The sequence below is a fragment of the Ranitomeya imitator genome, chromosome 2 (genome assembly GCF_032444005.1).
Source record: "Ranitomeya imitator isolate aRanImi1 chromosome 2, aRanImi1.pri, whole genome shotgun sequence".
Taxonomy (NCBI): Eukaryota; Metazoa; Chordata; class Amphibia; order Anura; family Dendrobatidae; genus Ranitomeya; species Ranitomeya imitator.
In genome coordinates this window covers 765,739,253-765,754,876 of record NC_091283.1, presented here as the reverse complement: position 1 = coordinate 765,754,876, position 15,624 = coordinate 765,739,253, and the positions used below count along the sequence as shown (strand labels likewise).

The 15,624-nt window shown below is 43.1% G+C and overlaps 1 protein-coding gene across 2 annotated transcripts in view; it reads right to left on the bottom strand.

Annotated features, from left to right (window-relative positions):
• HERC4 (HECT and RLD domain containing E3 ubiquitin protein ligase 4) overlaps nucleotides 1-15,624 on the bottom strand; it is a 152,460-nt gene that overhangs the window by 115,900 nt on the left and 20,936 nt on the right. For both annotated transcript variants that reach the window (XM_069753442.1, XM_069753443.1), the window contains exons 3-9: nucleotides 8,384-8,543; nucleotides 6,752-6,828; nucleotides 5,517-5,738; nucleotides 4,340-4,431; nucleotides 2,322-2,452; nucleotides 382-542; nucleotides 186-262 (exon numbers count right to left, since the gene is read on the bottom strand). In XM_069753442.1, coding sequence (XP_069609543.1) covers nucleotides 186-262; nucleotides 382-542; nucleotides 2,322-2,452; nucleotides 4,340-4,431; nucleotides 5,517-5,738; nucleotides 6,752-6,828; nucleotides 8,384-8,543 — 920 coding nt within the window. The remainder of the gene's footprint in view (nucleotides 1-185; nucleotides 263-381; nucleotides 543-2,321; nucleotides 2,453-4,339; nucleotides 4,432-5,516; nucleotides 5,739-6,751; nucleotides 6,829-8,383; nucleotides 8,544-15,624) is intronic.

Sequence of the window (15,624 nt, the reverse complement as noted above, 5' to 3'; positions counted from 1 at the left end):
AACTGCACCGACCTGGAGGTCATTTTTACAACAAAGAAAAGGTTGTAAAAACAAAATGCAAAAATTGACAGCAAAATTTATGTTATGGCTTTTAGAAAAAGCAAGGAGGAAAAAAACAAAAAACAAAACAGTGTTTCAAAAGGGTATAGCAAGTAATAACATATAAAAAAAGTGCCTTGGTTTACCTGTACATGAAAGTAATGTGCAAAGCTTTGGTCTCCACCAGAGAAAATTTTCTTCACACAGTAGTAGCCCTCTATTCCTACAATGAAATAAGTTGACGGTAAACAATACATGAATGATTACCAAGCTGAAACAGAAAAGGGTTAAAAACAAAATATAACCCCCTCCCCCACAAAAAACAAACAAACAGCCCCTTACTGTCAGTATGCTGGGAGTAATCACTGTGGGATATCCAGTTTCCTTTCACTGTAAAAGGACTTTTTCGGTTACAAGTTGAACCAGTTCCTAGTTGTCCATTACCACCAAGTCCAAAAGAGTAGATACGACCAGATGATGGGACGAAGGCCAGAGTGTGCTGCCTAGATGTATGCGAAAACATAAAAAAAAAAAAGAAACATTCTGTCAGCATTTAGAGCAGCATTAGTCATTTAACCCTTTCACGCCCCATGACATTATACTACGTCATGGGGTGTGAGAGAGTGTATGGAGCGACTAAGCATTAGGACGCATTTTGTGTTACACAGCCAGCGCCTGCCTCTAAAAAGAGGGAAAAATGGGGGACCTGAGGGCACTACTAATTAGATATCGGATCACTGACCACACGCTAGAAACATGTATGTTACCAAAAAGAGAAAAAAATCATAGTATCAGAGACAAATAAAGTTTAAACAGGATAAAAAACTGCAGGCTGACAAATGACAAAGAATGCGATAATGCACAAAACCCAAAACTCTCCCTAAAAATAGTTTGATGAGGAAGCACAAATTAGTCCAAAATCAAAAAAGAGAGAAGGATGAATGGGACTGCAGAAAACCTGTTAGATCCTGAAATAAGAGAGTCACCTGGTCATGGTAGTGGAGGAGGGGGAGACACCCCCACGTATCGCCACACAGCGTGGCTTCCTCAGGGGTAAGTGCCTCTAAATACAGTGACTGAGGCCAGCTCTTATAGTGGCATTTAAATGGTGGAAGCAAGGTGAGGGCACCGTTCAGACACCCATCAGCCCTCTCGTGTGTCATTGGATGCTGATAGGTTGGAATCACAGCTGGGACCTGCTGTCCTAGTACTTCTGGGAAGCCCGGCCATAGGCTGGGCTTCATAGGAGAAATGCTTCTTACTATATTGCTGTACTGCAGTATAGAAAATGAACAAACACAGCTTCAAGTCCCCTATCAGCACTAAGAATTTTTATTTTATGTTTGAAAAATAACGGAAGGTCTCCTAATGGGGACCGTTGTACCAGGAAGGGGCCCGGGACGGGTGGTACACACTTGTCTTTAAAGGATCTGGGATCTAAGGGATAACATTTCTCCTTGTGAAGAGTGACAAGCCAGGCCTGACAGAGAGAGGAAATCCTCTGATAAATGAAATATGCACACTGCCTCTTCAGAAAGGAAGAGGACTGAATCTCTAGTGCCACCTATTGGAAGTAGTGATCCTAAAAAGCATTGACCTTTTAAAAAGTCTTCCAACATGATTTAGGATGAAAATTCAGTTTGGCTTTTATCCAAAGTCATATTGCAAGACTTGTTAAAAGGGTTGATATTGACTTTTAGGATTGCCACTTCCAGTAGGTGGCACTAGAGTTCTAGTCCTCGTCTTCTCTGAAGAGGCAATTGGCATATTTATAGCATTTAGAATGCTACAAGGGCAAAAACATCTGACCAACATGCAGGTGGTGGCCAAGGTCCAAATTTTGCCCCAGGGCTCATCAGACTAGTTGCACCACTGCATGTACCCCAAAATGTGCCTTTAAAAGGGTTATTGGTAGAATTGCATTTTTTTCCAACCTTTCAATGCATTTGGAATTTTTTTTATCCCATTATCACTACATTAAATGGAAGTGTGTCATTCAAAACTTAAAAAAAAAAAATAATTAAACTGGTTAACAGCACCAACCCCCCTTTTTTTTCTTTTATTCAAAACTAACTCCTCCTACAAAAAAACAGAAAAAGAAAAGAAACAAGCCCTTGTATTTAGCAGCTCTTGGCAGAAGTGCTCACGCTAGGGTGCATGACATTTTAGGAGATGCTTTTATATATTTACAAGCATCCTGACTAGTAGTACTGTCAAAAGGTGTGCTGTAAACTAATGCAAGTGCATGTACAGTAACTACCTGCCTGTCTTAAAACACTTACCTCCCACAAGCGATTTGTGTGACAATGCTTCCCATGAGTTCAAACACTTTCCTGGGATTGATCTCATGATTTGTAGAATTGTGACCAAGTTGTCCATAACCTCCAGCTCCAAATGTAAAAACGCCTCCTTCCTAAACAAACCAAAGAACAACATTATTAAAGGGAATCTGTCATCAGGTATTTGCTATGTAATCCGACAGCAGCATGAGGTAGGTACAGAGACCCTGATTCCAGCGATCTATCACTTAGGCTAGGTTCACATTGCGTTAAGGCAATCCGTTTAACGGATCCATCTCTAAGCAGCACTAATACAATGTAACGGATCCGTTAACGCACCCAAAGGCTTCCATTAGCACAACAGATCCTAACGCATGTCAAAAATTGGCATGCGTTAGCGATGGCCATTATTTTGTGACGCACCTTCGAAAGCGGACTACCGTGTTTTCGGGTCCGTTATGGCAAATGGAAGCGTTCACTGTGCATAGAACTCTATTGCTAATGCAGGCCGACGCAAAGCAACCATGCGTTAACGCAATCGGAAAAATACAGACAATTTGGGGTTCAACGTTAGCGCATCCGTTTAACGGATGCGCTGACGCGATGTGAACCTAGCCTTTAGTGATAATTTCATGCTGATAAAACACTGTATTAAAACAGCAAATCACATGCCTGCAAATGATACACTGCTGCAATCAGGGTCTATGCGCCTACATTATGGTGCGCTCAGATTACATAACTAAAATCAGTCCTCAGATTTTTGTTAACAAAAGCTGTATTGACCATAGTGTAGCCATACACTTTTAATAGCTTTCAGCTCTACCATCGACTCTCCCCATACATGCACACTCAACTAAACTGAGCAAGCATGTCTTTTTAACAGGTAGAGAAAAAAAATGAGCTGTTGCCTATGCTGGGGTCACTGAGCTACAGTAAGACCACCACATCTGGCATGCAGAAATTCAACACGACCTACCTGTCATTGCCTCTTCATCTGGAAAACGAGCTTGGGCACCCTTATACGTATCTGATAGGCGTGGGTCGTGCTCCAAATTTTCTTAACGCCTTCACAAACATGGGCATAACTGTATGTGCTCCCCTGGGGTCCACAAGTATGGAGGGAGAACATGAGCGGAGCTCTCTCCCACACAATAGATGAAGTCTGTGTTCCATAGCTGGCATCTGTATCTAATAGCAGTGGCCAGAGCTGAGCTTTGCTGTTAGATGCCGCTGTCAATATCTGTGCACTGCAAATTGCACTACTACACCGTATATATAGGCCAAAAATATAGGGGTCAAATTATAGTGATGGTACTAAATGGGCAAGGGACCAACTGCCAAGTGAATGTAAAATTCTGTAGCTTTCAACATTGTAAAGCAACTGGAAAATGATAACTGTAGTATATTAGAAAAAAAAAAAACACACACATGACCCCACATCTACATATTATAGATGGACCTATTGCGGCTCAGCAAAATCAATGAGGTTCTTGGTAATCATTTTGATCACAATGTATTACGCCCTGTGTCAGATCACGGTGAATCTCCTATTTGGTCCCCAGCATGTAACTTTTATTGCAAAGCGGCGACCATTGCCACACCGATACCAGAAAAAGATGGGTAAGAAACCCAAGTGCCCCATAGCACTGTGCTGCGTGGCAGACGTTGCTGTGCCTGTAGGGAGGTGTGACCTGGAGCCATGGGGGCTTTGCCTTGCCGTATGGGTGCAGTGGGACACCTAAGTGCTCCTATAGGTGTAGAGACCCAGCGGGGAGTTCACCATTATACATTAGTGGGCTTTATACATTCTGATCAAAACTGAGAACCTTGCTATATTTCCTTAGCAGCAACAGATCAACGTGTGATATTTCGAGGTGTGATCCATGTCTTTTCTACAGTTATGTTACACTGTAAAAGTTTAACCAATGCCATAAACCAGCAATGGAAGCACATAATTTTCTCTCGCTGGATACGCCCATTCTCTTGGGACATGGCTGCTTCTTGTGTTGACTTGCCTATACCTTTGTTAGTGCAGCAGTATGATCCTCACCACAGCAGATATGCGCAATTTTCTGACTTCGTAATGATTTCAGGAGACATGGACAAGATCTGTCTGTAAGTACAAAAAGTAAAAGGGTCTTTGACCAGAACACTATGGCCCCCAATTCATCAAGACCAGTGATTTTTACGTCTTTATGAGGGGGAGCGGTGGAGTCAGATGCTGCCGATTCATGAAGAGGTGGACCCCACCAGAAATCTTACTCCAGTCTCTGGCTGTACTAAGATTTCACATGCAAAGAAATGCCACAGCTCATCACTAAATAGATGAGCTCTGAGTCATGCCCCCGTACCACCCACCTCTGCGTATTTTGGAGAAACTGGGAAAGACTGGGGTGAAAATGACAAAAGTTGCAACATTTTTGTGCAACTCTAAACTGCAACACAATTTTGCAACTTTAAAAAAAAAACAATTTACAACAGAATTCTGGCTAAATTATTCTTTCATGGATCTATGAGTGTGATTCTGAATTTATGAGTGTATATAATGAATGATGGTAACCAGTTTTAAATAACCTTTGTCACCCCCAAAATCGAAGGTGAGCCAAGCCCTTGATGTATCCTGAAAGATGAGAAAAAGAGGTTAGATTATACTCACCCAGGGGCTGTCGCGGTCCGGTTCTGGTCCGATGGGCGTTGCAGTCCAGTCCTGAGCCTCCCATCTTCATAGGATGACGTCCACTTCTTGTCTTCATGCTCCGGCGCAGGCAGACTTTGTCTGCCCTGTTGAGGGCAGAGCAAAGTACTGCAGTGCGCAGGCGCTGGGCCTCTCTGACCTTTCCCGGCCCCTGCGCACTGCAGTACTTTGCTCTGCCCTCAACAGGGCAGACAAAGTACGCCTGCGCCGGAGCCGCAGCGTGAATACAAGAAGAGGACGTCATCGTAAGAAGATGGGAGGCCCCGGACCGCAACGCCCATCGGACCAGAACCGGACCAGGACCGCCCCGGGTGAGTATAATCTAACCTCTTTTTCTCATCTTTCAGGATACATCGGGGGCTTATCTACAGCATTACAGAATGCTGTAGATAAGCCCTTATGCTGGTGGGCTTAGCTCATCTTCCATTCTGCTTTAATAACAGATGGCAACATTATATAATTGGCACTTTTATCAGCCCTTTGCAGTTAGAAAGCCTTCTTACCCAATTCATCATTGAGACCAAGCTGGCCAAATTTATTCCGTCCCCAACCAAAAACTGCCCCTGATGGTGTCAGAGCAAAGCTATGCGCTCCACCAGCAGCAATCTGGCGAAAAGGGATCCCCGGTAAAGATTTCAATGGTCTAGGTGTCATTTCTTTCTTGATCTCAGAGCCTAATCCAAGCTGGCCATATCTGTTGTCTCCCCAAACAAAAATTTCATTTTCTATGGAATAAAACAGACAAGAAAATAATAATTTAAGATAAAATATTAAGTTCAATTTCACTTTTTTGTTTCACAAGTGAGGTGACTACAAATTTTATAATATAATGGCTGAATACATTTTCTCTTTATAATCGGGTATTGATACATTACATAAAAACTTACTTTCATGAATCAATCCTAACAACTGATAACCTGGAGCGAACCTCTCCTGGATCAACTAGCCGCAGGGGGCACTACTAAAATCATTATAGGGCTGAAAGTGCCGAGTAAAACTGCACACATTTTATCATTTCTATGTTACAAAAATTAACAAATTCAAGACAAAAGATAAAAACGTAAACACATTTGCTAAAAATCAGCTGAAGGTGATGCTGAAATGCCTTCCTCCAGAAGATTCTCACTTTTCCTGCTAAAATATCTCTTAGCTTAAAGGGAAATTCAACATAAAAACTAACTTTTTGGATGTACTTTTATTAAGAAATGTTATGTCAGTCTCTTACTTGTTTGATTTCTTACTGATTGTATCACTAAATATCACTTTGGTGCCATGGCATAACAGTTGATGAAATTGCATTAACTGTTTCACACATGCTCTTTACAGCAAGGAACAGAAACTACTATCACAGTTACTAATGATTATTAGACAGCTCCCATCACACAGATGACCGTTCAGCCTCCATGACTGTATTTATGCACGCATGTTCTTGCCAATTTAAACAGACTATAAAAGAAGAAGATAATCAGATGGTCTTCCCCAAAAGGCAGACATGGTACTGGCTGTAGATGCCCATATGATGGCGGGCAGTTGCATCTTGAGATTGATATTAGATTGAGCAGAAGCCCATGAGGCCGAACATTAGGGAAGCGAGTACAATATATGTAAAATAATAGTGATATCCAATGGGGATGCTACAATTAAAAGAGATGTCTCTTTTCAATGTAAAAATCTATCTGAGCCATGCGGTATCTTGATAATCTCACACAAAATACTAATGCTGCCATTAACACATTACCTCTGGAGAGTGAGATCGAATGCTTATGACCACAGGCAACCTGCACAATCTGAACATCAGATAAACTCTTTATATTTCTAGAGAAACAAATAAAATACGGTTAGAATAAGAAGTAAAATACTACATATAAAGTAGAGGTCATGGAATGGTGAGATCAGATAAATCTCAATATGTAACAATTAAAGCATCTGTGTCTCTAGATTTCACAATACAATCAACATAAAATAGTAATCCGATTTATTAGACCAGATGAGAATGATGTACATACCATGTCAGAACAGTTGCATAATTCATAAAAGTTAAGCCTTCATCTCTGCCCAGCAAGACAGATTGACAGCTCCTCAGTGTCCCTCCTGCTGCTGAGATCTCACAACAATTAGTACAAGCTGTAGCCATCAGCCAGGCTGGGTGGGTGGAGAGTGAATACACTTGGGCTTTTGTGTCGAAGTATTTATGGCAGAAATCTTGGAAATTGCACAAAAATGTTGACACCTATGGTGTTTTCACGCTAGTTTTGGTATTGGACAGCTCCATCAAAATGTGGAGCTAGGCTTGAACGGGGCATGACGACCACCGCTTGTCTAATTCATGACTAAGGCCGACGTCACACTCAGCGTATAAAAATACGGTCCGTAATTTACGGCCGTAATACGCAGAAAAGTCCCCAAAATAGTGGTCCGTATCTCCTCCGTAGGCAGGGTGTGTCTGCGTATTTTGCGCATGGCATCCTCCGTATGTAATCCGTATGGCATCCGTACTGCGAGATTTTCTCGCAGGCTCACAGCCGGTAATTCAATTGCCGGCTTTTGCTCTCTCCTTCCAAAACCCGACATGATATGTGACATGGTTTACATACAGTAAACCATGTCATATTCCCATTTTTTTTGCATATTCCACACTACTAATGTTAGTAGTGTGTATGTGCAAAATTTGGGCGTTCTAGCTATTAAATTAAAGGGTTAAATGGTGGAAAAAATTGGCGTGGGCGTGTTCAGCAAAATTAGTATAGAAAAATCTAACCAAAAAAAGATCAAACTTGGTGAATTTCAACAATGCCTGACTATGTTCTCAAGCAAGAAATGCTGCTGCCAGAGGCGGCTGCAGAGGCTTTCTTTCATGTCCAAATTGATCAAACCAAGCGTACTCATGTTTGGATGAGTCACGAGGCAAAGCTATTGGCCAAAGATATGAAAAAAGTGGACTCACAAATGAGTGTTTATAAACAATAATCTCTACAGCACGTGCATCGTGTTCACTTTCCTATTAAAGTATCACTTGCCTGTGCTGCAGAGCTTAGACCCCGACCTAATGCTGCTCACAACTGAGCTTTTGTTAAAATAAAATTGCCTAGGTAATCCTCTGAACGGTTTTCTAAAGCCCCACACTCACTGTGGCCTTCACTGCAATATCTGCTGCAGATTTTCATTGTGCAATCCACACCCCTGTGTATTACAAGTGAACAGGACTGCAAAACCTTGTTCACATTCAACAAAAAAATTATGCTGTGGCACGCGGCAGAATGCCAAGAATTTTGTTTCAGATTTGTAGATCTCACCCAAACTTCTTGAACATGTATATTAGTTACATATAAGAGAGCAGTACATTTATAGGTGCCAGATTGGGAACCATTACCTTGGTACTCTGACATATTCTTCTATGATGGAAAGACCCAGCTGACCATCCTTAGACAGACCCCAAGAGAACACCTGACCTTTGTCATTTAGGGCTAGTGTGTGCGCTTCCCCACATGAGACCGCAACGATATTCTGAGCGTCAAGGGCTCCAACTTGCTCTGGAAAAAGAAAGTGAAAGCATTACTCAGGACCTGGGATAAAGTGGAATGGAAATGGACAATACAATGTTAGGAAAAATGTTACAGAGTATAAAATTTACTAATGTACTTTCCAGTGTGAATCCAGATCTCAGCGCCCCTCTCCTGGTCTTTGCACTTACACACTGAACTGATTATGACCTAACCCTAGAGAGAGCGTGATCTCTCACCTTCTTCTGCCTGACTACACATCAACAACAACAACAATCAAAGAGAACAATCGGAAGCTTGAATGCCAATAAAAAATATCAAATTTTATTAAATCACAACAATAAATAAAAACAAGTCTCATAGTAGCCAGTGGAAATACATGTGACAGAATGATACTGTCTGCATACAGTAATATGCCAGATCTAGTAATACATATATATACGCCAAAGGCAATAGCCGCACATAAATATGAAGATAGGGAAGATATAAATAAATCTCCTATATATTATAACCTATCAAATATAACCCACTCCTTAGTATCACTGCAAAAAAACAATTAAAGCATATGCCAGTGTGTTGCTATATAAACGTATACCTATAGATGCTATAATATCATATACCTCAGTGGGAAAGAAAAAGCATATAAATACCAAAAATAGCTCACAATAGTAATAAGGAGAGGGCAAAAGTATGCACAACAATGTCCAATATGTCTACCTATGGTTAATAATATCACAGTGAACAATGAAAGAAAGGGTTAATACCATCAGGCACATTACATAGCAAAGTTGCTCATAAAAAAGAAACCCCATCCAGTAGAGCAGGACAGATCACATATTGCACCAATAGTAGACAAGTGCATATAGTGCATATAAGCAGCCTAAAAATAGAGAGAGGGCATATTACCTAGATACGCAGCTCAGTATAAAGGACCCCAACGCGCGTTTCGCGGTATGCTTCGTCCAGGGGGATAGTCACAGCACATAGTGGCTATTTCAGGGTTTATATAGTAGGTGTAATCAGTGGTGGCAGCGGTTTCAAATGGCGCTTGTCTCAACAAACCGGCTCGGACATCACTGCCGGTCAACGTCACATGCGGCCTGTCCAATCCCCTCCCCGACGCGTCAGGGCAGGGGGCGACCTGACGCTATGCTTTGCTATGTAATGTGCCTGATGGTATTAACCCTTTCTTTCATTGTTCACTGTGATATTATTAACCATAGGTAGACATAATGGATATTGTTGTGCATACTTTTGCCCTCTCCTTATTACTATTGTGAGCTATTTTTGGTATTTATATGCTTTTTCTTTCCCACTGAGGTATATGATATTATAGCATCTATAGGTATACGTTTATATAGCAACACACTGGCATATGCTTTAATTGTTTTTTGCAGTGATACTAAGGAATGGGCTATATTTGATAGGTTATAATATATAGGAGATTTATTTATATCTTCCCTATCTTCATATTTATGTGCGGCTATTGCCATTGGCGTATGTATATGTATTACTAGATCTGGCATATTACTGTATGCAGACAGTATCATTCTGTCACATGTATTTCCACTGGCTACTATGAGACTTGTTTTTATTTATTGTTGTGATTTAATAAAATTTGATATTTTTTATTGGCATTCAAGCTTCCGATTGTTCTCTTTGATTGATTTTGTATTTATGGGAGTGCCTTTTTGAGTTAGGCCTATTATTTGGTTAATGACTACACATCGAGTACAGATGCGAGGAGGCACAGGGAAGGAAGTGCTCTGATCACGCCCAGAGCATTTCAGCCTCATTTGCATATTAATTGTATGCAGATTTTTTGGATATGGAAAGGAGGATTTTGTCAATAAAGGTATAGATTGGCTCATCTTTTTAAGAGCTGCATGACCATAAAAGCAGTTTCGAGGGGCTTCCTTGACAGTGATGACCGATTCCCTTTAATATGTAAAAAAGTTGACTCCTTTATTATACTTGCTTATACTGTAAGGGTATGTGCACACATTGCAGATTACTCTGCACTGCGGAATTACCATGGATTTACCGAGATTTTTTTGCGGATTCCACCTGCAGTTTTACACCTGTGGATTCTTATTATGGAGCAGGTGTAAAACGCTGCAGAATCCGCACAAAGAATTGACATGTGCACTGCAGATTTTGTTTTCCATAGGTTTACATGGTACTGTAAACTCAGGGAAAACTGCTGCGAATCCGCAGTGGCCAATCCGCTGTGGATCCGCAGCAAAATCCGCAACGTGTGCACATAGCCTAAAGCTTTACAGACACTGTAAGTCCCACTGAAGATAGCAAGTGATTAGATTAGGATCCGGAGCTGGAGCTGACCAAGAGGTGAAGGAAGCAGGCATGGCTGAGCAGCACGAGGTACAGAAGGGGAAAGAAGGAGGCAGCATGGCGGGGGCTAATGGGGGACCTGAAGGCATATCGCAGGGAGAGGAGCCGACTCTTAGGGATGTTATTACCCTGATCTCCTCGTGCCAGCAATCCCTGAATTCCCTGGCCCAACAGATGCAGGAAGTTAAAGGGGACACGGCACAGATTAATGCGGCCCTACAGAAAATGGACAAACATATAGGAGTGGTGGAGGAGAGGGTGAGCACGGCAGAAGATCACATAGTTAAATTACAAAAAGCTGAAAAGAAGTTCGCCCAAGCAATAGCCGAGCTCGCTGCCAAAAATGAGGATCTGGAAAATAGGCCCAGAAGAAATAACATACGTATAGTGGGGCTGCCTGAAAAGACTGAGGGGAGAAATCCCACAGAGTTTGTTGAAAACTGGCTGCTGGAGAAAATTGGGAGCACGATTTTGACAAAAGTCTTTGCTGTTGAACGAGCTCATAGGGTCCCGCCGCAGCCCCCTGCCCCAGGAGCGAATCCCCGTACCATGCTTGCTAAAATACTGAACTACAGGGACAGAGACATTATCCTTAGAAAGGCTAGAGAGATGGAGGATCTGACGGCTGGAGGTCAGAAAATCGCCATTTATCCGGATTATTCCGCTGCGGTTCAGAAGCAGCGGATGAAGTTTACTGGAGTCAAGCGGCGACTGAGGGAGCTGGGAGTGCAGTACTCAGTGATGTTTCCCGCCAAGCTGAGACTGGTGGCTTTTAATAAGACCCACTTTTTCCTGACACCGGAGGACGCTACCCAGTGGCTTGACACCAATGAGAAAAAGCTGAAAGGAATGGGCGACTGACATATTGGCGAGATTTGGCTGGGAATTGTTTTCTCTGTCGCTGGCAGAGGGTTTTGCGCTTATTAGCGTTGGTTAAAGAGTTGAGCAACTGCTGGGGGTTTTGCTGGGCCATGTTGAGGGACTGGCCGGAGGGGATAGTACCGTCTACTAAGTATGGGGGAGGAGGGCTATTCCGGGTACTGTAAATTGGTTTGGTACTTTTTCTATATGTTCATATAAGTTGGAATGTTAAGATATAATAAAGTGAAAAGTTGGGGGTGTCGGGGTCGTCACGACAATACCCTTCCTTCACCAGTCATTCCAAATTAGATTAAAAGCAGTGGTACCGGAGTGAAGAATGAGTCAGACACAATGCTGGTTCAAACTCAGTGTCTGCTTATGCTTCCACACGTAGTGGTCACCTCACAGCAACTGAACTCTTTATTTCATATACACAACATTATATGGTCCATTGGGGGAAGGTGTGCAGAGGGCAGGGTTAGGCGGGGTTTAAGCAATGTATCTAGTATTCAGTCCCTCTGGTTGGCCTGACGTCATCTGATGAATCTTCCTTTGTCCACATCTTGTCCACATCGCTTTAAGTATCATTTCCAGAGAAATGATACTTGTCCTTCTGGAATGTATAACTCGTTTCTTCAGCAGGGCGAATCTGGAGCAAAGGTGAATACTGGCAGCCATCTTAAATACAGTTAAATTTGCATTTGGCAAGCAAAGGGAAAATCTTATTGTTTCACAGCATAAGAATATATAAAAGTACAAAAGTGTATAAAGACATATATTTTCACCTTGACAGGGGGAATTATGATTACTATGGCAGCGGGAAGCGAATGGAGAGGGTTATGTAAGGGAGAGTGTTCGCAGTGGAGCCCCACTCTTGCTGAGAGGAAGAATGCGTTACATTGGGGGGGTTAGGGGAGCTCATACTTGGGAAATTGGATACTATGAGAAATGATGAGCCACATGAGGGGAGATTGTATTAAAATATTGAGTTGGAATGTGAGAGGGCTGGCGGATAAAACATGGCAGGCGGCAAGTCTACAGTATGTTCTAGAGCGGAAGGTCTCAATGATATGTCTACTGGAGACACATTTAGTGCGGGAGAGGGTGAATGTATTGAATAGGCGCTGGATACAGAGGGCGTATCATTCTACTTTCTCGACGTACTCTAGGGGTGTGTGTGTTGATTCCTGCGGGGGTGCAGTATGAGGAGGTAGCGGTAAAGGAAGATGTGCATGGTCAGTATGTGGTGGTGAAATGTAAAATGAATGGAGTATTGATGTGTATAGTGGCAATGTATATTCCACCCCCATACTCAAGCAAGAAGATAAGAGAGATGCTGGAGAGGGTAGAGCGTTGGGGACCGTTACCGTTACTAATTATCGGCGACCTTAATAATATATGTGATGATTTTTGGGATAAGAACAAAAACCCCCAGAATAGGACAGTGGGAAATATCACTACATTTGGGACCTATGTCGGGGAAGTGGGTATGATTGATTTATGGAGAGTTAGACATATCGGGGAAAGGGGGTACTCATGCTACTCGCCAGCTCATGGTACTTTGTCTAGGATTGATTTGGCGCTGGGGAACCGTTTACTGGATAGGATGGTAGGGGACGTGAGATATTTGCCTAGGGCTCTCTCAGACCATAGTCCAGTTGAGGTGGAATTTCGGCCGGTGGGGACACGGACCGGGAGCAGGAGGGAGTGGAAGATTCACCCTAATTGGCTACACAGTATAGACTTGGAAAAGATTAAGAAGGAGTTGGTGGAATTTTTTGAGACAAATGAGGGAAGTGTAGATGTGCTTACTGTGTGGGAAGCCATGAAAGCGTACTTGAGAGGGCTATTGTTCAGGGATATTAGTAGGTGTAAGCGGAAATCGAGAGAGACAGAGAGGTTGGCGATTGAGGGGCTGAGGATAGCCGAGGATGAAATGGTAACAATGGGTACTCCAGAGGCTGGGAGGAGGTTAAAGGCAGCTCAGAGTCAGTTAGAGGCGGTTTTGCTGAGTAAGGCTGAAAGGAAAAGGGAATTCATGAATCTGGCTTTTTACCAGGAGGGGGAATCTGTGGGTCATTTGCTATCGCTGGTGGCTTCTGCCCAGAGAAATACTTCCTTTGTTCATTCTCTGGTGACTGGGAGCGGTATGGCTGTCTCTGAGACTTCAGAGATTTTGGAGATTTTTGCAGATTTTTACGCGGACTTATACTCCTCTCGGGTAGATGGGTCGATGGAGGACACGGTGGCGTTCCTTGAGGAGTTGGAGCTCCCAAGGCTGAGTGACACGGATAGAGAGGATTTGGAGGCTCCCATTACGGAGGAGGAATTGGGGCGGGCGTTGCAGTCGATGGCTAGTGGGAAGGCGCCTGGCGTAGACGGATTTCCTGCCGAAATTTATAAAAATTTGGGGGAAGTGTTGATCCCTAAATTAAAGGCGGTCCTGAAGGAGGCTAGGAATGGTGGAAGGCTACCGGCATCTATGCGGGAGGCCACAATAGTGGTGATTCCTAAGGAGGGGAAGGACCCGACACAGCCGGATTCATATCGGCCAATCTCTTTGCTTACCATAGACGTTAAACTCCTGGCTAAGGTGTTTGCGATGAGGTTGACAAGTGTTATTTCCGGCCTGGTACACTCAGATCAGTCTGGCTTTATGCCTGATAGGTCAACTGCGATCAACTTACGAAGGCTGTATATGAACTTGCAACTCAGATCCGATAACTGTGACCAGAGAGTTATTGCATCTTTAGACGCCCAAAAGGCGTTCGATAGTGTGGAGTGGGGATATCTCTGGCAGGTGTTGCGGAGTATGGGGTTTGGACCGCAGTTCATATCCTGGATTCAACTAATGTACTCGATGCCGATGGCCAGGGTTAGGGTGAACGGGGAGTTGTCACGGACCATACAACTGGCTAGAGGGACGAGACAGGGGTGTCCGCTCTCTCCTCTTTTATTTACTCTGGCTGTGGAACCACTGGCTGCTAAGCTTCGACGGTCTGATGAGGTGACGGGGTTTAAATATGGGATGATTGAAGAAAGGGTGGCGTTGTATGCGGATGACATTTTGTTATTTTTGGCAGATCCGGTTGCATCCTTGGAAGGAGCCATTGGGATTATTGAACAATTCGGATCGGTGTCGGGACTTAGGATAAACTGGAGTAAGTCTATCTTGTTTAAAGTAGATGACATGGGTGGGGAACCACTGGAGGATGGGCGACTGGAGGTGACGAGCAAATTTAAGTCCCTCGAATATGGGTATCTATGCCTGTTACTGATTATATACATAAGAATCTGACTCCAATCTTAGGTATTCTTAAGGCAAAAGCGGATGCTTGGCTTAAGCTGCATTTATCTGTGGTAGGTAGGGTGAATCTTATCAAAATGATTCTGATGCCGAAAATACTGTATACTCTCCATAATGCGCCAGTTTGGATACCACGCGGGAAATTTAGACAGATTAATTCTCTGTTTAGGAATTTGATATGGGGGAGACAACATCCACGTATCAGACTGGAGACACTTCAGCGACCCAAGGATGATGGGGGCCTGGCACTGCCTAACCCTGAAATATATTTTCTTGCAGCCCAGAGTCAACATTTAAAGGGCTGGGCGCATGAAGGGTCATCTGGAGTTGTACAGCGGTTGATGGAAGTGGTGACAAAAAGAAGGCCAGTGGTACAATGTTTGGAGGATGGATCTCTGGAGACTCTGGGGAAGTTACATCCGACAGTGTTGTTGATACGCAAGCTGTGGAGTAGATTGAGGCACATACGTGGGATCACAGACTTGACTAGATTCTTGCATAACAATCTGAAGGAGTTTGAGGCACTGGGGGTACTGACAGAATGGCAGGGCAAAGGGATTCAGTACGCATATCAAATTATTGAGCAAGGTG